Source organism: Python bivittatus, unplaced genomic scaffold (genome assembly GCF_059951505.1).
Source record: "Python bivittatus isolate LINGU-HERP-01145 unplaced genomic scaffold, Pbiv_v1 ctg000020_np1212, whole genome shotgun sequence".
Taxonomy (NCBI): domain Eukaryota; kingdom Metazoa; phylum Chordata; class Lepidosauria; order Squamata; family Pythonidae; genus Python; species Python bivittatus.
The window spans coordinates 106,806,549-106,831,979 of NW_028277030.1; the positions used below are offsets into that span (position 1 = coordinate 106,806,549).

At 36.3% G+C, this 25,431-nt stretch overlaps 1 protein-coding gene across 4 annotated transcripts in view; it reads left to right on the top strand.

Moving 5' to 3' along the window:
• Positions 1 to 573: 573 nt before the first annotated feature.
• Positions 574 to 25,431, top strand: part of LIN9 (lin-9 DREAM MuvB core complex component) — a 33,826-nt gene continuing 8,968 nt past the window's right edge. The window contains exons 1-11 of one of the 4 annotated variants that reach the window (XM_025173243.2): positions 589 to 652; positions 1,753 to 2,100; positions 5,753 to 5,785; positions 9,936 to 10,030; positions 13,374 to 13,478; positions 13,993 to 14,126; positions 14,983 to 15,108; positions 20,919 to 21,076; positions 22,035 to 22,168; positions 22,368 to 22,487; positions 22,643 to 22,744. In XM_025173243.2, coding sequence (XP_025029011.1) covers positions 10,028 to 10,030; positions 13,374 to 13,478; positions 13,993 to 14,126; positions 14,983 to 15,108; positions 20,919 to 21,076; positions 22,035 to 22,168; positions 22,368 to 22,487; positions 22,643 to 22,744 — 882 coding nt within the window. In that variant the 5' untranslated portion in view covers positions 589 to 652; positions 1,753 to 2,100; positions 5,753 to 5,785; positions 9,936 to 10,027. Of the gene's footprint in view, positions 653 to 1,752; positions 2,101 to 5,752; positions 5,786 to 9,935; positions 10,031 to 13,373; positions 13,479 to 13,992; positions 14,127 to 14,982; positions 15,109 to 20,918; positions 21,077 to 22,034; positions 22,169 to 22,367; positions 22,488 to 22,642; positions 22,745 to 25,431 lie in introns of all 4 variants that reach the window. The other 3 variants (XM_007438334.3, XM_088146044.1, XM_088146047.1) reach the window with 3 other exon arrangements.

Here is a 25,431-nt window from a genome sequence, read left to right on the forward strand (position 1 = left end):
AAATAAACATTCAGCCAAACTCTCTGCTGGTCTATATGCATCTGTTACTGTTCAAAGGTATTGTGGGGCTCATAAGTGCAGTTCTTTGTCAAATGGGCCCATTTTGTATATATGACAGCTTTGCCAAAAAAAAAAGTTTTAATTCGACATTTGTTATTGCTCAGTTCACTTGAGTGCAACGTTAAAGTTTAAGAAATTATTACTAAGTTGGTGAGATGGTATTGTTTTGGATCTGCCCCACAAAGCCTAAGCCCCACTGAAAAGTGTTCATGCAAACCAAGCACAAACAGTATCTGTAAATATAATCTGCTGTCCAGATGAAGCCAGCGACCAGATGCGGCCACTGCATGCAGCCGTCCACTCTCCCCAACCCGTTTCCTCGCCTTGTGGAAAAGTAACAGTAAAGCTCTCTTGAAATTGTAGGAACTTTCCCGATGGAGCCCGAAAAGAAACACGATCGGCTCGAGTTCCCGCCTGAGCCTTCGTAGAGCCCGGGCAAATCAAGCGACTCCCGCACGTCCCGCCTCCTCCCTCCAGTCAGGCAAACTAGAGGACTCCGTCTCCTCCCCCACAATGCACCGCGGCAGGCAGCCTTTGAAAAAGCGGCGCGGCTCCTTCAAGATGGCGGAGTTGGATCAGCTGCCTGACGAGAGTGAGTAGCGATCTCTGCCCCTCACTCTGCCCCACCGCCGGTCCTTTCTATTCAGCCGCTCCTGAAATAGCGGTTCTGGCTACCGGACCCTCCGCCTAATCCCCTTTCCTGAGTCACAGTCTCGATGTTCTTCCTGCTGCGCCGGTGCCTGCTACTTCTTTTGTTGCTCCTGCTACTGTTGTAGTAGGAGCCGGAGCTGCGCGGGGCTGGAGCTACAATCTCCTCCCTCAGTGCCTGGCCCAGCTCTGTTTTCCGATGGCCTCCCCTCCGGTCTCTCCCTCGAGTTTAGAAGGGGGCTGGGGCGGGGGGGAGAGGCCAACAGAGCAGGGCCGGAAACCACTATTATATAAGCTGCCCTTCTCCCGTCGGGACTGAACCGCACCCTGAACCCCGAGACTTGGAGCAGGCCGGGACCGGTTCCGTCCTTTGCAGGGAAGAGTGCACGCCTTTTCAAGTCGGGCAGAGAACCGTTGTGGGTAGGGCAGTGAGTGGCATTGCACCTCTCCGGGGTAGGCAGAGAAAGCGAGTACAGCTTCATGGCGTAAACAAAGTAGGGGTAATATTTGTCTTGCTGTGGGCATCCTTCCAGTAGTTGTCATGACATTAGCCTCCTGTATATTTGGAGAGGTTTGTGTGTTTGACCTTTACTCTGAGAAATGCATTGGTTCGTAGGAAGCTGTTTTTAAAGTGTAATAAGTACAGGTTTATGTCTAACTCTCCTCTTGTCCATACCAAAATGATAATGTCCGTTTGTTTATGTCGTAAACCTTTTAAAGGTCTGTGAATAGAGAAGCAAGTCAAGAGTAGTTCTGTTTTGATGGTTGTCTACATAATATGATTATTATATATTTAAACAATTTGTGTATTGTATCTGGGAAATCATGGTACTATATTTTGAGTGGCCCCATCTGTATGTTGAACTTAGTAGGTTGGACAAGATTATTGGAAGCAAAGCCAAATGTTTTAAACTGAGGATGCATTTTCACTGAACTTGGAGAATGGAAGGCACACCTCTCTCTGAAAGTGCTGACTGTACAACTGGGGGTAAAGCAGCAATGAACAGACATCAGATTTGAAGAACCAATTTTGTTTTTATCTAGAATCCTGAGATTCATCAACCAGACCTTGTTGGAAGACATTTACTTGGAATTAAATAATTTAAGATCGGGAATTGAATGGATGGCATACTTCTTCCTTACAGAAATATAAATCCAAATCACTCCACGCTTCTTGTATTCAGCACTGTAATTTAAGGAGAAGGTTGAATTCATCACTACTAATATTGCAGAAGAAATTCTGATCCCCGGCAAATCACTTCAATATCTACTAGTATACACCTCATATAGAAGGCTAGATATTCAGTTTGAGCCACCAATCAAGTGGGAAGAAAATTGTTCATTGATGCATATCTTTTATAAAAGTTTGAGAGCTGCCATAGAAGCAAATTGGTAAAGATGTTTGTTTTTTGTTTTTTTGTATATATATAGATATAGATATATATAAATTAAACGTACCAATCAAGTAATGGTAAAAGGTAATGCCAAATCTTTCTGAAAAATAGATAACTTCAGTATTCCTGTCTGTATTCTGCAATACTGAATCTGATGAACCATGACAGATATGTAGAACATGTGTTCATGTTGCACAATGGATATTGAAACAAGGCAGTTGATACAAACATGAAAGAAAAAACATAGATTTAATGGGTAGACTGTATATGGTTTTAAAATAAAAATATTAATGTAATTAAAGGCATCTGTTCAACTCAAGATAAAGAACTATTTATTATATATTTAGGTCAAAAATAGTGATATACAAGTTGAAGTTTTTAAAGAAGTAATGACTATAAGAAAAACTTCTTTTTATTTTTTTATTTTATAATATGAGAGAAATCAAATTATATATTTCAGCTACATAATCTAGTGTGGAGAATTCCAGGTTTCAAAGATCCTATGGAAGATCTGGGAGCCCTCTACATCAGTTATAGGTTATATAGTGAAGGAAGAAAATTGTGTTTTGGGAGTGAAATTTGGTTCATGGATTTCACTCTGTGTGGCATGTATATGATAGCTGGACAAGAGGCCAGGCATGTAAGCACACTGCAGAACTTAATACTGTTTATTATATTTGTAGAAAATTGGAAAGTAATACATGCCATCTGTCAACGGTTTTGAATAGCAAATTGATAGTTAAGGGGTTTTGGTATTCAAAATAAATTGTAAGAACAAAATCACAAATGCTAGAATAATTTTTATGTTATCCTATATGTAACTGAAAGTATATGTAAATTATATATTAGAAAATACAGAGCATTTATGTGTGTGTGTATATATACATACACATATATTAATGAAGCTGATTCATGTAAAGAGCTTATACATTTCTATAGAAAGTTGCAGATTAGGCCGTTGCTACTTTCTTAAATGCTGTGTACCTTTTGATTTACCTAATGCCTCAATAAATGTGTACCATGTTGAAGAATCAATGTGGATAACAAGTATTGAATTATTTAGACTTCTCATGTCATTTACCTTTGCTTTCACTGCTTAAGCCACAAGCTGAGAGCATGGCTATCATATTTTGTTGTATACAAGAAAAGCTCTTCCATACCAGGAATATATTAATTATGTTCTAAATAAGGTTTAGTTATATTCACTAAATTATCATTGCAATCCCATGTCATTCCAACTGTAGCAATGTCTGACAGAGTACAGAATCTTAGGATTCTGTAAATATTGCTGGAGTTTAGCTTTTATCAGTCCTAGACAAGATGGTTAGGGTATCTGGATTATGATAGCCAGAATATATCATCTGGTCAGAGAAGTCTGTTTTTTATGTGTTGGACTTAATTCTCTCAAACACTAGATATCAAAACTACTTGGGGTTTTCTACTTCAGAAGTTTAGTTTGTAGGCTGGGATTCGCATGATTATATCATTCCTATACAAGAGGTCATGGCTGTGGAAAACTAGATGTTAGAGTCTACTTAAGTTTACTTCTACATCTTCTGCCTGTGAAGACTTGATTCTCAAAGGAAAGGGGTTTTGATTAATACTGATTCTAAAAGGAAGCCTTTTTCTAGCACCACCTGCATACGTATATACACATACACTGAGTAGAAAGTTTAAATTAACATACATATTCAAATTCATTTCTGCAGAAAATTAGATGATTCTCTAACAGTCTAAGGACTACTACCTAAATTCCCCAACTTAAGCTAAAATCCTAAATATATTTACTGGGAATTTAGTCCAATTGAAGTAAGTTGGATGCCTGAATAGGGCTGCAAAGCATAGTGCTATATAGGCATTATGTAATACTGTAGACATTTATCAATGTTTTGTTGCTGAGTAAGTGAGCCTTATGATTAGCCAATCTAGCTGAGAAAACCTGCATTGCTTTATGACTTAGAGAAACATCTTATTAGCTTAATGTAACAATGTATGAATAGGTGTTTATAAAACAGAAATAATATATATTATCTGGTGATATGGAATCATTTGGCAGTATAAATATAGAAAGTTAGTAATTAACAAAATTCTCTAATTCATAGAACATTCTGCTGAGGATAGCCACATAAAGGAAGGAATAATTATATAAATACAATAAATAAATAAAAATAATTCCAGCCATAATGTTGCAACTGTGTCCATGTTTGTAAGCTTCTGGAATGCATCTGACAGAATGCTGGACTAGATAGGCCAATGGCCTGATTTAGCAGACTGTTGCATCTTCCTGCATCTTATCTCTGCTAATATTTTTCTTTACAATTTATTTAGTTGCATAGTGTAAAGCCTGTTATTCAGCTAAATATCTGTTGCTGAAGATACCTTTCTTCATCAAAGTAGAGTTGTTGAGAAGTTAATGCAGACATATTAGAACAGAATTTAAAAGCATGTTCATACTACTTTCCTCTTCTATTAAAAAAAAACAACCCTAATCTGGTGCATAAATAAATATATTAATCCAACAATTACAGGTCATATTATTTCAGCTTGAAACATTTCAGGTCCTTAATGCAAAATATTTACAAGCTATCAGTAGAACTTACTATTTTTATGGGTCCTACCCACTCAAACAATGTAAATGTTGTGGTAAAGTTGAAGAGAGACTCAAGCATCTTCTGTAATTCTGATTAAAGGACATATATTGTTAAACCCCACTGAAAGCTTCCTTTGGGAGTATCCTGTGTTGTGTCTTGTATGAAATTGCAATAAATGCTCCTAAAAGATTTTTTTTTTTTTTAATGAATGCGTGGTAATAAAAAAGACTGTCCAGTCTATGAGACTTTGATCCTGATTTGCAGGGAATAGAAGTTGTGGTGTGACAGTCTGAATGTAACCAGTTTATTATAAATTGAGAAATAAGCACTAGGTGTGGAGTGTATTGAGCAAGCACAAGACTTAGTCCGGTAGCATTAAACTGTGATTTGACATACATTAATTTACACTAACTACTGTGCTTCTGGTATTTTGTTTTACATTTTAACTTTGTTTTGATTATTACACCTATAATCGCTAGTGCATGCTTTTTTTGGAATATTAAGATTTTTTTTCGTAAAAAATTCTCTCCTTGTATGGAGCTATAGATTTTCATAATTATATTTCCTTGATTGAGATACCTGTCAGTGTAAAAGTTTTGAAATTGATTTACATCTATAAGGTAGATATGGTTTAAATGCTTTCTTTTTAACACCAAAATATCGTCATTAGTAGAGTAGGGAAAAGTGGAACAACAGATCTACCATTTATTTATTTGTTTGTTTGTTTATATTTCACATTTGTCACCGCCCATCTTACTGTGGGGTGATTCTGGGTGGTTTACAGTAAGATTTAATCCTTAATCTTGCTGTCCCCTGCTCACCAAGCAAAAGGTGTATAAATTGGGGTGAATGGATGAATTAACAATGCCAACTTCATTGCTAGCCTAATTGAAAGGCTTGGATTGGGTCCATCTGGAAGAATAGAATGTCTTTGGATCTGTTATCGGCATATGGATTTTAAGACTAAGCTCTTAAAAACGTCAGATGTAAATGCAGCAAGAGTAGTGACTTTATTGTGAGAAATAATGTCACCTTATTGAGTTTTGTTATTTATTTCAGGTTCATCAGCAAAAGCCTTGGTTAGTTTGAAAGGTAGGACAACCAGATTATTTCTTCATATGTAGTATTTATGAAGGTTAAATCTTACAAAAATGCTTATTTAAGTAGTACTTTATGCTATGGCTGAATTTACACATTGTACAAGCTGTAGTATTTTTAATCATTGTTTGTTGAACAAGTCACAGTAGCCTTGTTCACATAACACCAAGTCATAAAACCACAGCTTGCAAGTGAAGTGCCTGGGTTTATGCACCATACTGAGCCCAAAGCAAATCACATTATGATTTAATGGATTGTGTGAACCCATTTTTAGAAGTTACCTACTCATTTATGGCAGTACTTGGTTGACCTTGTGCAAAGCAAGGTTGGGCCCAATTAGTACTTCGACAAGAGAGAACCACAGCTTGTAGGATAAACATGCATAAAATGACTATATATATGGAAAAGTGGTTATATATATATTTATGGAGTCAAGCTCAACTCAGAAGGTTTAACTTCAGATGACATCAGATCACCTGGAGTATAGTTACAGGGGATAGCATTTGCAGGAAAGTTGAATGTATATGTACTAGCATGTTTGTAATGTACTTGGATTTATTATGCCGTATTCATGTGCTGTAATCTTTATTTTATTTTTGTATATTCTACTTTTCTGTTAAAAGAAATATCCTGTGAATAAGTGAACAAATTTCCAATATTTCTATGAAAACAACCAATAAGAAATAAAACAAGACAAATAACAGAATAAATTAACAATGGGTAAAAGAAACAGAAGAAGATTAAATTAATCCACAAAACTTTCCAGAATGAAAATTTTAACTATGCAAGAAATCAAGACATGAAACTTACATGTATTTACATTTATAGGTAGTTTTCCTTTATAGAAATAGGGATGTGAAAATCAGGAAGATAAATGAAAAATAAATTGAGGAATTTGGGGTCAGTATACGTAACATATCCAAATTATTTTCTCTTTGAATGTTATATCTAAGCAATCTGAAACTTAAAACTAATTCAATATTATTTTAAAATTCTGATTAAAAATCAAATATAATATTTTAAATTTCTACTTTAAAAAGTACCATAATTCATTATTTTGAAATGAAAATTATACCTTTCCCCTAAAATGCTCAACCCACACAGAATTTCCCCCCAGATTGGAAGGAGAAAACATTTCTCTTTCAGCATCAACATTTCTACCTATATACATACCTATCACTCTGTACCCTTTTGGGGTAAGCAATGTTATGCAAAGTCCTAAAAGAAGTAAGAAATGTAAGCCAAAGAAATTTAAGGCATGAGGTAAGAAAATAATTTCATCAACTCCTCCAACTGTGACTTTCTGGGTCTTCCTTTTTGTTATGACCATTAAGTCATCTTTAATATATTTGTTTTGTGATTCAATCCTTTTATTCTCCCTGTTTGATCAAACCATCTCAGCAGGCTTTTGTGCTAGTTACTCACTCTTGTATTCAATGCACATTCATCCAACATCTATTCATTCTTGACATTATCTCTTCTTAAGAACTTCATTGTCATTGTGTTCAACTTTTATATTTCTTCTGACATACCAAACTCTCACTCCTATATAATAAAATACATTATCATAAACAGCTATTTTCACTTCTTTAGCAAACATTCATTCTTTGCAACAGACCACATACTACCCACTTTCTACCAACATTTACATATCACAAAATTTCCCCATCCACTTTCCCATGTTTCATAAATATTCTAGCAAATACATAATCTTTTCTGTTTTCACCATTTATGTAAAACTTGACAATCATTCACTCTGTTTTCTCTACTGTGGTCTTTGATATGTTAATTGTTACAGTCATGCTCTTTATTGCATCATATAATCTATTTAATATTTGCTGCAAATTGTTTGGGTTCTCGGCCAACAATATAGCATCATCTGGACACAAAAGTACATGCGCATTCACATCCCAGACAAATACACTTCTAATGTCAACACAAGTATTCCATATATATTCATCACATTAAGCAATGAGGGAACATCAAAATCTCCGTCTTACCTCCTACACAATGTTGAACCCACATTTGCTCAAAACATTCCATAAGCCAAGCTATTCACTTTATCATACACTTCCTCTGAATCAAAAAGTATATTATAAGTATTCTTTCCCACGTGTGTATGTTTTTTAATGATCTAAGAACAAAATCTAGTCTACACATCTGCTGCCAAGTAGAAAACCACACTGCACTTCCCAGATTTTGCTCACTATCATCTAACATTCCCTTTCAGTCAGAATTCTGTCAAAACTTCCCAACCATATTTAACAAATTAATTCATATACGGTATAAGAGTTTTCATTCACTCTTGCTACCTTTCTCTTTCTATAGGGAAACAGTAACAGCATTCTATCAATTGTTAGGCACAGATGCAGTCTTCACAAACACATTAAACCAGTCACACAGTAACTTATTAAGCAAACCACATCTAAATTTATTTCTGCAGTACACCATCAACGCCTAGCCTTACCATTTTCAACACTCCTACACCCATCCACCATTACTTCTTTGTCATCAATGTTTTCTTGAACACTGACATTTATAGCATTTGTTTAAATTCCACTCTTCAATATGTCACTATCATTCCCATACAAATGTTTAAAATACTCCAGCATCCCTCATTTCAGTTTCATCCTAAATCATTTCATCTCTTTATGGAGTGCTAGAGACTCCTCATTTGCCCCCCTTCATGCAATTCCAAAACAACTTTTTATTTCCATCAAAATCACTTTTCACTTTTCTGCCTCTTTAAATCTTAACCATTTCTTGCTGTCTTGAACTGCAGTACATTCTTTGCAGCTTAATATACTTTCTCAATATACATGCTATGCATTTTAGCCCTTTCAGTTAAACCAAATCTTCACTTCCACGTATGTATTCATTAATTTTAGTTCACAAGATTCATTCAGATCTATTACATATTTCTCATTTCTTCTACATTCCAGGTAGAAGTCTTCCATATGCCATAATTTTCACCATGTGGGTCAGTAGATTTGTCTCCACAGCCCATCATAGCTTTGGTTAACTAAGGTTTTCACATAACATTTTAGTAAACAAAGAGAAGGTTTAGACAACCTAATTACACTATGCCACACAGAGCATTCCCTGCTGATAAGTTCTAACTTTGTGAGTTTATACCAACATTTAAAAAGAAAGTTGATGCCCAGTTGCAGCGGTAACTGTGTAGGGGCTCAAATAGTCAAGATGGTGGTTAGCAGTGTTGCAATCAAAGCCTCACCCTTTTCTGCATGTATGCAGCATTGATACACATACAAAAGGGGCAGGGCTTCTATTGCCACAACCACCATCTTGCTTTTTTTCCATCCACACACACACACCCTGCAGATGCCACTGCCCATTTGTGTCCAGGGAATAATATTAGCAAAGAGAGTACTTTGCCCCTGGAAGATCATTGTGCAGCATAAATAAAGGGGTAGTCCTATGCATTTGTAGGTTCCTGCGTCTTCTTGATTACCATAAACTATTTCTAGATATACCATCCATGGATGGATGGATGGATGGATGGATGGATGGATGGATCTATTTACAGGCATTCCAAAGGCTGTTTTTTGTTCCTTTCTTTAGTGGTGGTCCAAAGGATAATTTGTTTTTATACTTAAAAACAGATTGCAAATACAGCCTCTTAGCACATATAAAAACGGTTTGCTTTGGGGGGGGTACCCCTCCCTTTTTGGGAGGAGGTGAAAGCACACAATAGAATTGATTGGGTTAAGAGCAAAGAAAGTTGAGGAACTGCTTCTGAAAATATTTTGTTTCTGTCCAATGGATTTGACATATACTGCTCTGGCTGAAATAGCCTCATTGCAAGACAAAGTTACTTTGAAAATGAAACCAGATAACTTGAAATGAATTAGATGTAGAGTCCCAGAATGGGAATGTAATTTACATAACTCACATTTTAATCTTAATAATTATGCATGATTTGTGAAAAAAACTTTTGTATTGATTTTGCAAATATGAAAGGAATCATATTTAAAACATTTATTTATTTTATTTTATTTATCAAATTTGCCACTGCCCATCGTGTTAAGCGACTCTGGGCGGTTAAAATATATAACTATATATATAAATATATAAAATACATAAATATATAAAATATATAAAATATATAACTTATTCATAACAGAGGGAAGTTTATCCAATACATGGAATGAAAAATTCAGTTCTTTGCAGAAAACACCCATTTGGAAAGGCAAAAATGCAGGAGCTGCTGTAGAAATGGTAAGAAGCAACTTTTATCTTAAATGTGTTGATTTAATACATTTTTATCTATCATTCTTCCAAAGCTGAAGATGGTTTTCATTGTGTTCTCATGTGGTTTGCCTAAAAAGCTAGCTAAACCCACAACTTGCTTTCCTTTTCCTTTTACATTATAAGATATAGAGGGTATAAACTTTTTTTTTACCTGACTTATAAAACTGAAAATTTAACATTTTAAATGAAAATAGAAGGAAGAATCCGCTGCACACTTTTTTTTAAAGTAACCTGCTACTAAGTAATGGGAGGAATTTACCAAGAAGGCTTGTTGCAGTCATTCTTCTAATTTGTGAACCCCTCTCAGGAAGCAAGCCATAAGGATGACAGATTCTGAAGTTAATGTAATTCTCTCCAAGTTTCCCAGTCCAGGTGTCATGAACAACTGTTTCTCTGCTATTTTTGTTTTTATTTTGTTTTTGTGCCTTTGAGTCAATGTTGACTCCTGGCAACTGCCTGTACAAGTCCCTGTAATTTTCTTGGCAAGATTTCAGAACTGGTTTACCATTGCCTGCTTCCTAGGGCTGAAAGAGAATGACTGACCCAAGGTCACCTAGCTGCCTTTATGCCTAAGGTGGAACGAGAACTCACAGTCTCCCGGTTTCTAGCCTGGTACCTTAACCACTACACCAAATTGGCTCTTTTCTCTGTCTTGAGGTAGCAGTTAATCCATCAGATATATCTCAAAGTTATGAAGTCACTCCAAGTTTCCTACATGCATAAGAAAATTCAGTCGTGGATTGTGTTGGAACAAGAATCATATGATTCTCTATATTTTGATATTCTTTCTTCAGATACCATTCTTAAGGGCTGGTGGAAAAGTTTCAGGGTCAGAATCTGCTGGGTCTAAGGCAAAAACAGTGGAGACAATATCTGGGTCAGCATCATTACTGGAATCTGGCAGTGCAGGGTCTGCTTCCTCATCTGAGAAGGGCCCTTAGGAGCACGCTACAACACTCCTATCACATTTCAAAAACTGGCAGCTCCCTTTGTTTCTTTAAGGAATCAGTCAAATTCTTCATTGTCCACAAAGGATCCTCGTGTCTCTCCTGCACCATTACCAACACTAATAAAATTATCTACTAAAGATTCAGTGATCTAAGAGGCTTACCTTTCCAATTCCAATCAGGGCAAAAACAAAATAAGGAAAAAAGGTCCTGGCTCTTGATTCTTACCAGCTCCTTGAAGCACAAGATTAGATCTTTGAAAGAAAGATTCAGGATAGATGCCCCTTGAGATTTACTCCTCCAGACTGCCCTCTTGTTCATTAGGTGGTCATATCCATGATCATCCCCTTTAGCCATCTTGAGATCACTGAGATCATGGTTGATTACCTTAAAGCTACTCTGATTCCAAAAGGATCTCTCTCCAGTTTAACTTGGCACCATGCCATCCCACTCTTCTAGAATAGATCATTGATTTGCTCAAGTCTTTCACAGTCAAGAGATCTGTACTCCCTAGAACAGTGGAAAATATAGTGAGGCAGATCATTATACTTTCACTCATATTTTTCTCAGTTCACCACTTAATTATGTCTTGAACCAACCATGTAATGCACAGCTTTTGCAAACATAACTTTCTTACCCTTCTGTCTCCTCCAAGATGCTCCTTTCGAGCAGAATTCCAACCCAGCACGGCCTTTTGCCCCAGATTTATCATCTTCTTTCCAGTCGGTTAAACCTACATCTTCTGTGACCATTCCACCTCAGATTTTATCCACATCTAGCAACTGCATTCGTACTGTAGTGATGCTCATGCTGATCTTGCTGAGCCTGGCAATTATGCTTCTGATACTTCTTTGTTTATTCATATTTAGCATATTCTTTAATATTGTCACCTAATGCTTGCCTTGGAAACTAAGTGCCCACCTCTCCTTTAGAAAGTTTCCATTCCTACAGCAAACACATTGATAAGATGGCATATTATGTTGGCTTTGAAGTTTAAAAGTCTTCTCAAGTGTAAAGGCCACAATACACTAATTAGTCTAAGACATAGCAACTTTGCAAATTCTCATTTCAGTACTTCCATTTGTGCCGAAGTCAACAAAAGATTCCTGGGCCAAGTTGGTTTCTGTGCTATCAACTTCATGCTGCATCAAGAATATTTTATTGGTTAAAGGAAGAGGGATACGTTTTCTTATTCCAACATTCACACCTAACTCTGTTACAGTGGAAGCATCATAGTCAGACTTCTATTATCAACATCATATTCCACCCATAGACAAGGAGGGAAGGAAATTAAGAGTAAGAGTAAGATGTAAGTGATATACTTTAGGTGCCCCCTCTTTCCATATTGCTATCTAATCAAGCATGGGTGGCTAAATACTATCATTTTTTTGTGACAGAAGGTATCTCCATTCCTACTTCAATTACCAAAGAACAAGTGGCAAATTATCCAGGTTTTTCATATACTAGCAACTTGTTTTGCCAAACATGAATTAAATATGGTTTATTGTGTAGCTGATTCAGCTGCCAAAGTTACAGCATTTTCCATCACCCTGTGTTGCCATTCTAAACTGACATTGGAGACTAAGAGCCTTCCATGTGATGAGGACAGATGATTCAGCACTAAGCCTTATGATACCTTGGGTGGGGTTTATATGCTTTATATTGCACAGATGGGACTGCAGCAACTCTACTTCATTCCTTTCTGTTGCCATCCATGCTCTATTAGTAGAGAAACTACTATTCTTTTAGATAGAAAGAGCATAAGCCCAGGGCCTCTTACTAGACATTGGCATTAACTATACATCCAACACAATAGACCCATAGGCACCAGCCTCAAGACTAACAGTACTCCTTGATTCTGGGGCATTGACAGCTTTCTTCTGGATTATTCCTCTATTGGTGTAATGCCAAATAGCCAGATGGGCTTTGTTCTCCTCCTTACCAGCACTATAGATTGAAGTTTGATTCCCAAAGAGATGTAACCTTTGGAAGAGCTGTTGTCTCTTCAATCGCCTTATGACAACTAAGCTCTCTTCCAAGTAAGAAGCTTCTTACTCACCTGTGTGTGTGAATAACAAAGACCATCATGAGAGAACTGGTTACATGTACTTGTAATTAGATCTCTGAATGGTCATCAATTAATTCACACTTCCTGCCCTCTTCTCTCATTTGATCTCAGATTATGTCACTATTCTTTTCCATCAAGTTAGAGAAGGCTATTCTAGATTGTCATCATTCTATATAGATAAGGTTTTTTTCCCCAGAAAATTTACAATGAGCTTGCTGTATTGCAAGAACAGGTATTGCAAAACCTTACAGTCTGCAAGTCAAGTTTTTGTTTGGTTGGATTTTTTTGGTTGCAGCCCTTCAGAAATTCCAAACGAACTCGTTCCTTTTGTGAAGAAGACGAAAGACAAATGAATACAAGATCACCAAAAAGAAATCAGAGAGTTGGAATGGTCCCACAGGTACGCTTATATATGAAACTGTTCAGTGATAAGTGGTTGTGTGTTTGAAATTTTGACAGCTTATTAACAAGTTTGTGAAACATAGAGCATACTTATATTAAAAACTGGGAACATCACTTTTTGCAGCAGAAAAGGAATTTGCTGATTCTATCTGCAACTCATTCCTTCCATTAAAATTATGCTGTAAGGGGCCGATACTCCTTCCAAAGCAAGGGCATGGGGAAATCAGCAAATGTGCTTTCTACTTCCCTTTCCTGCTTTAACAGCAATCTTCTGTGGATGAGATAAACTTTTCCTTTATGGAAGTTAATGTTTAGATCCAACACTATATTGAGGTGATAAAAAATACATGTAAAATAGGCATAGAGTTGCAGATTATTGTATATAATAGATAAAATCCAAACATGTAAATCCCTACTGATTTCACTTTAATTAATATTTAATATTAATATTTCACTTTAAATTTTTAAATGTCATATGTTAATAAGCCTCTATTTATCTTTATATTACCTAGAAATTTACTGTAACAGTGCCAACACCAGACAAAAAAGCATCACAAAAGATTGGTTTGCGGCTACGTAATTTACTCAAACTTCCTAAAGCCCACAAATGGTGTATATATGAGTGGTTCTACTCAAATATAGATAAGTATGTATGATTTTTCATCTATTACTTTAAATCAACTTATGACAATTAAGCTTTCTGCTTATTTTCACTTGGCTATGTTCCACTACAAAATTTAATTAATAGGAATAAAGCAAAATAACTTTGTCATTATTTAATATTGTTAAAACAATTAACTTAGCTGCTAAATTGTTTGTTTCTAAATAAATTTTTAAGAGGGTAAGAGACAACTCTCTTTCAAGTTAACCTCAATTTCTGTTGACTTCATAGTCAAACTCGTGTCATTTTCTTGACAGTAATCTGGAAATGGTTTGCTATTCTCTTTTGCAGGACATATTTTTGGCTTCCCAGTTTAGCTGCATTTCTAGTATTCCCTGAAAATGTCTCATCCAAGTACAGTTCAGGCCCATATCGGCTTAGCTTCATAGCCCAAACAATTGTATATTGTACCTTGAAATTAATTCTAATAGATAACAGTATGTAGTGCTTTGGTTTATTGTGCAATTATTTTAAAGTTAAATTATAATAAATAATAAATCTAATACCTATAGTACCCATAGTAATAGAAATGCAAATATTTTGTAAAACATATGGTATCTATATTGTAAAATATTTTTAATGATATTTTTGTATCTAGTTGTAATGGAGAAATAGTTACTCATTAAAGCTGATAAATATTTATTTCAAATTGGTAATTGTTCATTTCTCACAAGTTTAGAAATAAAAATTTACTTTTAAGTTACGTTTAATTTACATTACTTTATCTTCAGTATATATAGAAGTCTTATGTAAATATAAGTAAAATTTCCCTAATATATTGTTAAATAATTCCTGAAAACATCCATATCTATAGTGACAAAATATCAACTGTTTTTAATAGGCCATTGTTTGAAGGAGATAATGACTTTTGTGTTTGCCTGAAAGAATCTTTTCCAAACCTGAAAACAAGGAAATTAACCAGAGTGGAATGGGGAAAAATTAGACGATTAATGGGAAAGCCACGAAGGTAAAATTTTAGTATATTTTGAAGTATTAGGCCTTTTAGGCTATGTTGTTGTGTGTGTGACTAGTGATGGTGACTTTTATTTGATGGTTTCCTAGATGATTCCTTTTAAAAAGTGCTGGATAGCTTTTAAAATACAGATTATGTCACATAAGTACAGTTGAGAATGAAGAAATGTGACATTTTGTTTTTTGGTTTTTTTGTCAAGTAGATGCAGTTTTCGTATCTAATAGAAAATGATATGCTTATAGCTATTAGTATGTAAATGAGTTCTACAAAGTTGTGCAATGAATTTTAAAAATTGACCTATTGTGTATGAGATTTAAAATCATATACAGTATCCTGTCCACAAAGCAGCCTACATGATGCATATCATTGAAAGCCACTTACCACTATCCCCCTAGTCACTCTGGGGCATTGAGATTATGCAGGTGAAAAATGCAATTCCTGATTAACACAATTACAAGCTTTCCCACTTTTGTTTTTCAAAAAGGCAAAGTCACTTATTAAGCCTATAAACTGGTAATGTTGATGTCAAAGGACCTTGAGAATCAAAACAAAGAGCTCCTTCAGTGGTTCTATTCTTACATCATGAGCTGATTTTAAAAGATGATATTGGGGAAATACTGCTTTGCTTGTTCTCCAGACATTTACACCAAAAGATCACATGAAATTCTATTTCAACCCTTCATCTTCCTGAAACTACTTAGTAGGAGCTTTCTGTATTTTGGAGTGGATGTCATTAACATGCTGATGACACCAGCTCTGTCATTTTCATCTAATTCAGTTGAGGCTATGGAAGTGCTAAATTGGAGATCAGAATAAGTAATGGACTAAATGAAACCAATATAATGAAATTGAAGATAGATGGAATGTCTGCCCAGGAAGAAGGTAATCAACTGCACTCAAATATGTTCTTTGGTGATGTTCAGATCCAGATTTATTACCAGAGGCCCAGGTAGCATAGATTGCCATTCACCAGAAATCTCGTACATTTCTGTGGCTGCTGCTTGTATAAAGACAGCTGGTTTTATCAGCCACATCACAGACTCCTGTATTATGTTCTAATGGGATTGCTTGTGAAGATTCTCAGGAAGTTGTAGTTGGTACAAAATACAGCTAGTTGTATATTAAATGGGAACATTAGTTGGAAATATACAGTCAGGTCCAGAAATATTGGGACATCGACACAATTCTAACATCTTTGGCTCTATACACCACCACAATGGATTTGGAATGAAACAAACACAATGTGCGTTAACTGCAGACTGTCAGCTTTAATTTGAGGGTATGTACATCCAACTCAGGTGAACGGTGTAGGAATTACAATAGTTTGCATATATGCCTCCCACTTGTTAAGGGACCAAAAGTAATGGGACAGAATAATAATCATACATCAAACTTTCCCTTTTTAATACTTGGTTGCAAATCTGTTGCAGTCAATCACAGCCTGAAGTCTGGAATGCATAGACAGCACCAGACGCTGGGTTTCATCCCTGGTGATGCTCTGCCAGGCCTCTATTGCAACTGTCTTCAGTTCCTGCTTGTTCTTGGGGCATTTTCCCTTCAGTTTTGTCTTCAGCAAGTGAAATGCATGCTCAATGGGATTCAGGTCAGGTGATTGACTTGGCCATTGCATAACATTCCACTTCTGTCCCTTCAAACACTCTTTGGTTGCCTTTGCAGTATGCTTTGGGTCATTGTCCATCTGTACTGTGAAGCGCCGTCCAATGAGTTCTGCAGCATTTGGCTGAATGTGAGCAGATAATATTGCCCGAAACACTGCAGAATTCATCCTGCTGCTTTTGTCAGCAGTCACATCATCAATAAATACAAGAGAACCAGTTCCATTGGCAGCCATACATGCCCACGCCATGACACTACCACCACCATGCTTCACTGATGAGGTGGTATGCTTAGGATCATGAGCAGTTCCTTTCCTTCTCCATACTCTTCTCTTCCCATCACTCTGGTACAAGTTGATCTTGGTCTCATCTGTCCATAGGATGTTGTTCCAGAACTGTGAAGGCTTTTTTAGATGTCGTTTGGCAAACTCTAATCTGGCCTTCCTGTTTTTGAGACTCACCAATGGTTTACATCTTGTGGTGAACCCTCTGTATTCACTCTGGTGAAGTCTTCTTTTGATTGTTGACTTTGACACACATACACCTACCTCCTGGAGAGTGTTCTTGATCTGGCCAACTGTTGTGAAGGGTGTTTTCTTCACCAGGGAATGAATTCTTTGGTCATCCACCACAGTTGTTTTCCGTTGTCTCCCAGGTCTTTTGGTGTTGCTGAGCTCACCGGTGCATTCCTTCTTTTTGAGAATGTTCCAAACAGTTGTTTTGGCCACGCCTAATGTTCTTGCTATCTCTCTGATGGGTTTGTTTTGTTTCTTCGGCCTAATGATGGCTTGCTTCACTGATAGTGACAGCTCTTTGGATCTCATCTTGAGAGTTGACAGCAACAGATTCCAAATGCAAATAGCACACTTGAAATGAACCCTGGGCCTTTTATCTGCACATTATAATTGGGGTACTGAGGGGATAGCACACACCTGGCCATGGAACAGCTGAGAAGCCAATTGTCCCATTACTTTTGGTCCCTTAACAAGTGGGAGGCACATATGCAAACTGTTGTAATTCCTACACCGTTCACCTGAGTTGGATGTACATACCCTCAAATTAAAGCTGACAGTCTGCAGTTAACACACATTGTGTTTGTTTCATTCCAAATCCATTGTGGTGGTGTATAGAGCCAAAGATGTTAGAATTGTGTCGATGTCCCAATATTTCTGGACCTGACTGTATGTCATCTGGGCTTAAAGAGCTCCACTGATTTCCAAATTGTCTTAGGTCCAATTCAAAATTATTATTATTAACCTTTCAAGACTGGAATCTCTGAAGGAGTATCCATAACATCTCTGTAGGACTTCTCTGCAAGACATCCCCATCATGTGAGATAAGACAGATGGCAATGAGAAAATCAGTTCCAATGCAATATTACTTTAATGTCATTATCAGCACCTTTTTAGTATTAGAAGTATTAATCTAACACTTCTGGATTAAACTTTTTAGATAAATACTTTAACACTTTTAGATTATGAAGCTAGTGCTTTTACTTTGTAAACTGGTTTATGGCTTATTGTGTATATGATTATATGGCTTTTATTTTGTAAACTACTTTGGTATAGTAAGGTGTTCATGTATGTGTGTATGTGTACGTCTGTGTATGTGTATACGTGGTACATACTTCGCTCACCTAATCCATTAAAGCATCTAGTCAGTTTGTAATAATTTTTTAGTCCAGAAATTAGAACACTACAAGTACAGTATCATTGTATTATAGTAGAGATCTTTAGAATAACAGAAATTCTATTGTGCAAGTTTCTTAATCTGTTGGTCAGGATCCCTGGAGAGTCACAAGCTAGTTAGAATGGGGGCAGGGGGTGTCACAATTTTTTTTAAAAGATATGATCAGCTTTACACAGGCAGAGTGCAGTCCAAATTTGCTCTGTGTTTTGCTCCTTGCTTTGCCTGCACAAACCCCAGAGGGCAATTATAGTACCACAGGGTTTTAAGGATCCTTGTAATTTCTTATCCAACTCCAGTGCAATTTTTATTGATCTAGGTAGAGCCACACAAATTCATTTATCTTGTGGGTCACAGAACTGAAAAGTTTGAAAATCTCTGCTATAGAGAAAACTTAAATGTATCAAAGCATTTATTTAGACTAACAGTCATATTATAAATTACTCAGCTTAATCAAATTTGTATACATTACAAAATAGAATATATTTTCCAGATGTTGTAGGTAGACTCCATTGTGAAGTATGGGCTCTCTCAGCTAAGAAGGGCCTCTCACCTCCTGTACTCAGTCTTCCATACTAGAATGAGGACTTTGGTATGGGGATTTCCAGTTTGATGCCTATTGCAGCCTAGGATACCTTTCCGTCCAATTGCATCCAAGACCTGTGTCTCTCAGAATTCTCCACAAGGAAGGAAACACTGCAGATTGTCCTGCATCCCTCTTTTCATATATCCTCATATTGCAAGACAATTCTGCTATCATTGCAGGGGAACACAATTTTTCATGGCATTTCCTGCATAAAGAAAGTGGCTGCCTTTAGGAATGTGCAGAATACAAATAATCAGAATCATAATCTGCTTGCTGGGGGTGGGGTGTATACTTAAAGCAAGTTGTGTACTAGTGCAATCCCCTGTTAACTTCAGAAGGGCTGGCATGGGTGACATTTCCAGAGGATTGTGCCTCTTATTATTTGCTGCCATCACCATCCCCCCAAGTTATTGCTCACCTTTGGTTGTAGGCCTGGTAAGTCAAAAATGATTGAAGTATTCTGTGCTCTCTATCCTTAAAATTCCCCCTAAAACAAAGCTGACTTTGTGCAGCCTCTATCGTCTAATGATGCACCTTACAATAAGATGAAATCCATATGCACCACTGCACTTGCCTTGCACTGTTTTCTTAAGTTTATTGTTTGCCACACTCACTGTTACATGTCATATTTAATAATCCAATAATTTCCCTGTGCTTAAACATCTCACCCCTCTTACCACACCTTCAGTTACTATTAGGCCAATGAATGTCTTTCTTTGATTTTTGATGGTTCCTTTTGCTGGAATTTAGTACAACTAAATTAGTTGCTTGGAGGATGGGGTGAACTGCCTCTTTCTTCTAATGTAATCTTGTAAAATACATTCTAATTAAAAAAAATATTTTTGTACTGCTATAAGTTTACAAAGGTTAATAAGATAACCAATAAACAAGTTACCTGAGGGAGAAAAAAAGGAATGTGATTTAACCAAGGGGAGGGCTTTTTCTCAAGCCCACCCTCTGATGTGAAGGTAGTCCAACTCTTTGCTGGATTAAATGCCCCATGTCCTCCATCCACCTTAGAATGAATGGCACCCAAAACTTTGAGAACAGAATCTAAGTAACAGGTCATCAGTGTGGGTGTTGAACAATTAGATGGGTTAGCATTAATCCTCTTAGGGCATGTTCTGCAGTAACAATCTTTTATAAGCTAAATGTAGTGCCTGCTCATTTAAGGAACCAAAGAATTGTTTGCTATAATTGCATCCAGAGGTTTTGGCCATGTGTTACAGTCAAAGCATGATCCAAATAAGTTTCATCAAAAGAATGTTGCACATTTCTGTGTTGCTGTTTGGTCTCTTAAAATGATCTAAGAAGATTGCAAAACATCACACCACGAATAGAAATCTTCTTTTGAAGTATAACATAACATCCTTGAGCTGCGATCATATGTACATTTATGTAAGAGTAAACCTCTCTGAAGGCAGTAGGGTGTAACGTATTTCCAAGTAAACTTTCAGTGCACAAATTGATTTATTAATTGCTGAAATGTAAACATAGTCCTCATAGCCTGTCAGTAGTAGAAGTGGGCAACATGCAGCTGACATCATCCTATGCTATAGGTCATGTTAATGGAATTACAGAAAAATCTGGAGAGCTGTATGTTGCTTAGCCCTGCCCCAGTAATAGCTGTGGTGTTAGCTATTACTGTTCTTTGTTTAATGGGTGAATCTGTTGTTGGCAAGCTTGGACTTTCTTATTTCCTGTGGCTTAACATGAATATTTAGGTCTTGTTAAAAGTCCTTCAGGAAACAATTCCTGCCTGCTTATTGTTAGCTTTACTTAGAGAAGATTTCCACATGTAAATATTTCATAAAAGCATTTTATTGTACCTCTAGAGGACCAGCTGCAGGATTTGTACAAATTTGTGCATGAGCACAGATGAAAAAATCAGAATAGTTTCACTTTCTGTTTTGCAGATGTTCCTCTGCATTCTTTGAAGAGGAAAGGTCAGCGTTGAAACAGAAACGGCAAAAAATTAGACTGCTGCAACAGCGAAAGGTGGCAGATATATCCCAATTTAAAGATCTTCCAGAAGAAATTCCATTGCCACTAGTAATAGGCACAAAAGTTACAGGTACTTTTTATCAGTTTTACATGAAGCCTTTTATCACTTTACATGAAGCCTGATTTTGAGTTTTACAGGCCTAGCTTAGTTTGAAAATAACTAGGCAAGTTTAGCTTTTGCATATACTATTGCATCCCTCCATAAAAAAGATTACTTTCTCTAGCTCATTTAAATGTTTCAGGCCTAAAATTACTCAGCTTGTCATAAAATGTATGAAAAAAGTACTTCAAAACTTTCCATCTTTGACAGGGAACCATATCCTGAAATCAAGTGCAAACATCCACAATATGTTTATCTCACTCTATCATCTTTGTGGTTGGTGCTGTTTTATTTTTCTGAGCAGCCAAACATTATTTAATCTGTTTCTAACAGTTAATACACCCTGACTGATTATCATGATGATAATTCTGGGTGCATCCTGCCCTGCTGATATCCAGCAGTCTTGCCATCAGCCTTCTAGAATAAGGTTATCTCAACATTATCCAGCATTATTGAGCAACAGGAGTACCATTTTGTTTCAACTGCCCACCATTTTGAGTTTTGACATTTATTTTTTTACACTATGTACTTATGAACAGGCACAGTATCTTGTGGTTCTCCATAAGTACAGAAAAGAGTATCCTGAAAATCTAATTTAGCTTTTTATAACTACATGAGGATAGGCATTCACATTAGGCAAACATTGCCAAATAAAATCACAGGCTTCAGAGATGCTATGTGAAATCAGGGATAGACATCTAAATCCTCTCCCATTTGGAAATACTGTAAGTTAAATTATTTTTTTTAAGTAGTCAAATACTTTAAAAAGAATCAAACTTACTTAGTTTTATTACTATATTGGTAACAGAATTCACCTTTTCCTGGCACAGAATTTGGAGAGTTAAATTGACCCTGCAATTTAAATTTCGCAATTGCCTAGCAACCTTACTGTATTTTTCTCCAATTAATATTGTGATATTGATCATAGCGCGGTTACGTGGTTCCCATGATGGACTCTTCACTGGACAGATTGATGCTGTTGACACTCTTAATGCTACTTACAGAGTAACCTTTGAGAGGACAGGACTTGGGACACATACAATCCCAGATTACGAAGTCCTTGTAAGTATTCTTGTTTTTTAAAGAGTTGGAATATGCAAAAGTGCAAGATAATTCAGGAATGAAATAAAAATACCATTACTGTCAACTTTATCAGTGTTTCTAAAATATGTTCAGTTCTCTCTTAGAACACTACTAAAACCTGATCATTCTATCAGCTACAGAGAATCATTTTTAATTATTTTTTCCTTTGTAACTTCAGAGTAATGAACCTCATGATACCATGCCAATTGCTGCCTTTGGACAAAAACAGAGACCTTCTAGATACATTATGACTCCTCCTCAATTACATTATACACCTTCCCTCCAATCACCAATTACAGTAAGTGATGTAGATTTAAATTTTGCTTCATGCACTAATTAGCTGAATTTTTAAAGACTTGACACAAAATTAGCAGTTCAGTACATTCTAAAATTTAATTAAGGTTAAAGCAATTTTAAAAAATAATTATTAAATGCAACTTTTTTCTTATATAGGACAGTGATCCTTTATTAGGACAGTCTTCTTGGAAAAACAAAATTTCAGGCTCAGATAGTGAGACATTAGGTGGTTTTCCTGTAGAATTCCTTATCCAAGTGGTGAGTCTCAATGTTTTTTTCACTTTTATCTGTATTGATGGATTGAAATATTTTGTTCAGAGATGTTAAAGGTCTAAACCTCTGCTTTTAAAAGTAATCAATTTTTCTTATGTATAATATTAATAGAACAATGTTTGTGATAAATCATTATTCTGTCCAAAATTATAAAACACGAAAATACAAATATTTGGTCTATATTGTAAAAAGTGAAAATAAATATTTGGAACATAAGTGTGTTTACCATTTAAATATATTTTCTCAAATCTTCAATATTGTGCTTGCAGGTATTTTTACTAATGAAAATGAAAATGTCCAAATCAAACATTGCATGGACTTTCAGAAGGGTTTTATTGTAGGCCAAAGGAACTGCTGACTCCTAATAGCTATTTCTCCTAAAAAGTTAGTTTACTATTCTGCAAAAAACTTTGAAAAATCTCTCTTAAAAAAACAGCTAGTCATAAGGCATGAGATGTGTCATTAAGAACTACTTTCACAGGCTTTGAATTGTGGCCATTATGCTAGAAAGTCTAGGGACTTTAGTTTCAGCGTAGACATCAGATCAAGTCATGATTAAGATGATGGTTAACAAACCATTAACTGTGGTTTGTTTTTGTATCTGAATTGATAACCCATAATTTGAAGTCACTTCTACAATCTGAAGCCACTAGACATAGTTTGAAGGGCATTGCAATATTGTTTAAGGTGTTATAGAACCAGGGAGACACAGGTTCAAAACCACTTTTAGCCATGGAAATTCAGTGGGTGACTTACTCTCTGCTCAAGTTATCTCACATCGCTCCTGTTGTAGGGGAAAACTGGAGATGGAAAGTTATGTATGCCAGAGGAAATATAGGATATTAATGTAACCCCAAAAAATACCCCACAATCTAAAGGGGAGATCATATGAAGCATGACATTTTTACTGACGTGAAATCTTCACATTTCATTTCTACCCATTTTGATAAATTACATGAAGGGGACTCAACCGTCAGTAGAGATACTCTACTTCATATGGATCTTCCTCTCATTTGGATAACATGAGAGACTTTTAAATGTCTTATTTATCCATTCTTTGTGTAATTGAGACAGACTGAAATCTCAGTGGAGAAAAATAATAGCACATTTCAAGTGTCTAGATGGCCATATTGTGGTAATGACAATTCTTCCAATGCCAACCTTCTAGATCAGATAGAATGGAAATATATCCTATTTTATTTTATAGCTCCCATTATGCAGCCTTAGTTATAAGTCAGGAACAAGGAAATACTGATCAAGTTTCTGTTTCTACTGGTCAAGCCTCAGCCCATCCTCTACCTTTACATCCTTATCAGTTCATTCTGGTGCTATCTAGATGTGTTGGACTATAAATCCTATAATCGAGAGTCAGCATGCAAGCTGCTCTGCTGGTTGAAGAAGAAAAATTATTCTTACACACTTGAAGAATACGAGTTTATGGAAGGTTACATTGGCTTGTAGCTTTAGTATGTAACTTGAAGGCTGGGTTCACAGAGCATGCCAGATTCTGCTAAAATGAAATTGGGTAGATTGCAGTTCAGCTTGTTGTAGGAACCCAGCCATTCTCTTAGCATGTTATGGGAACTAGGTGATCACATTAAGCTATATTATATGAACACAGCAATTAATTTTAAATTAACCCTATTGTAGAAATAGGCAGGTGAGAACTTTTGCTGGGATTTGTTAGAAACTAACTCCAGAATTTTAAGACCACAGTGAAAGATCTTTACTAAAGAGATGAAATAAGTAAAAGGAAAGCAGAAGCTATTTTGACAATACAGGTAGTCCTTGTTTAGCAATCACAATTGGGACTGGCAGCTCTGTCATTAAGCAAGGTAGTCACTAAGTGGGAAATCATGTGACAACAATTGTGCTTTCCTTTTTCTCCACTCCCCTGCCCTTTGGAATGCTCACTCCAGCACTGGGATAATTAGCAAGAAGGGAATTAATGTTTGTATTTACATTCATTGGAAAGGAAGGGATTACAAGAGAGTAAGCAGGCACACAGTGGGGAATACACATCGAAGGTAACACGCTGGCGCTTGCAGCCTCAAGCATGGGACTGGGAGCCATGGGTGCGCTCATCAAACAGCCAGTGTATTCTCCATTGTGTGCCTTGCTTATTCTCTTGTTATCCCTTCCTCTCCAATCTCTCCACTCTACAAAAACAGGGGAGAAAAAAATTGGTCAGGCACAGGACAACACATACTCAGTGTAATGGTGATCATGTGACTGAGGGACTCTGCAAAAGTCATAAATGTGGGCATTGGTCACAAAGTTATTTTTTTCAGCACCATCGTAAATTTGGTCGCTGAACAAGGCAGTCAGTAAGCAAGGTCTACATGTAAAACAAACTTAATGTGCTATAATTTTTAGAGAAAAATTCAAGCAAACGGTATTACCTGGGTAGACTCAACATATAGCATCCTTGGATGATCAAAAGAGATGTAAAAAAACAAAATGAAATTTTTATTACATTTAGTGTGGAGGTTAGACCTCCCAGGCAGAGAGATTCAACCAATCAGGTAATTTGCACTTATCTAGAAATGTATTAATCAAGTTGGCTGCAGCAGACTTAATGCATTGAGCCTGAAATGCTGGGCCTATGACATGAACTTTAAATAGTGAATAAATAAATTTATTCAGACTGGGTAGGAAATAATACCTACCTT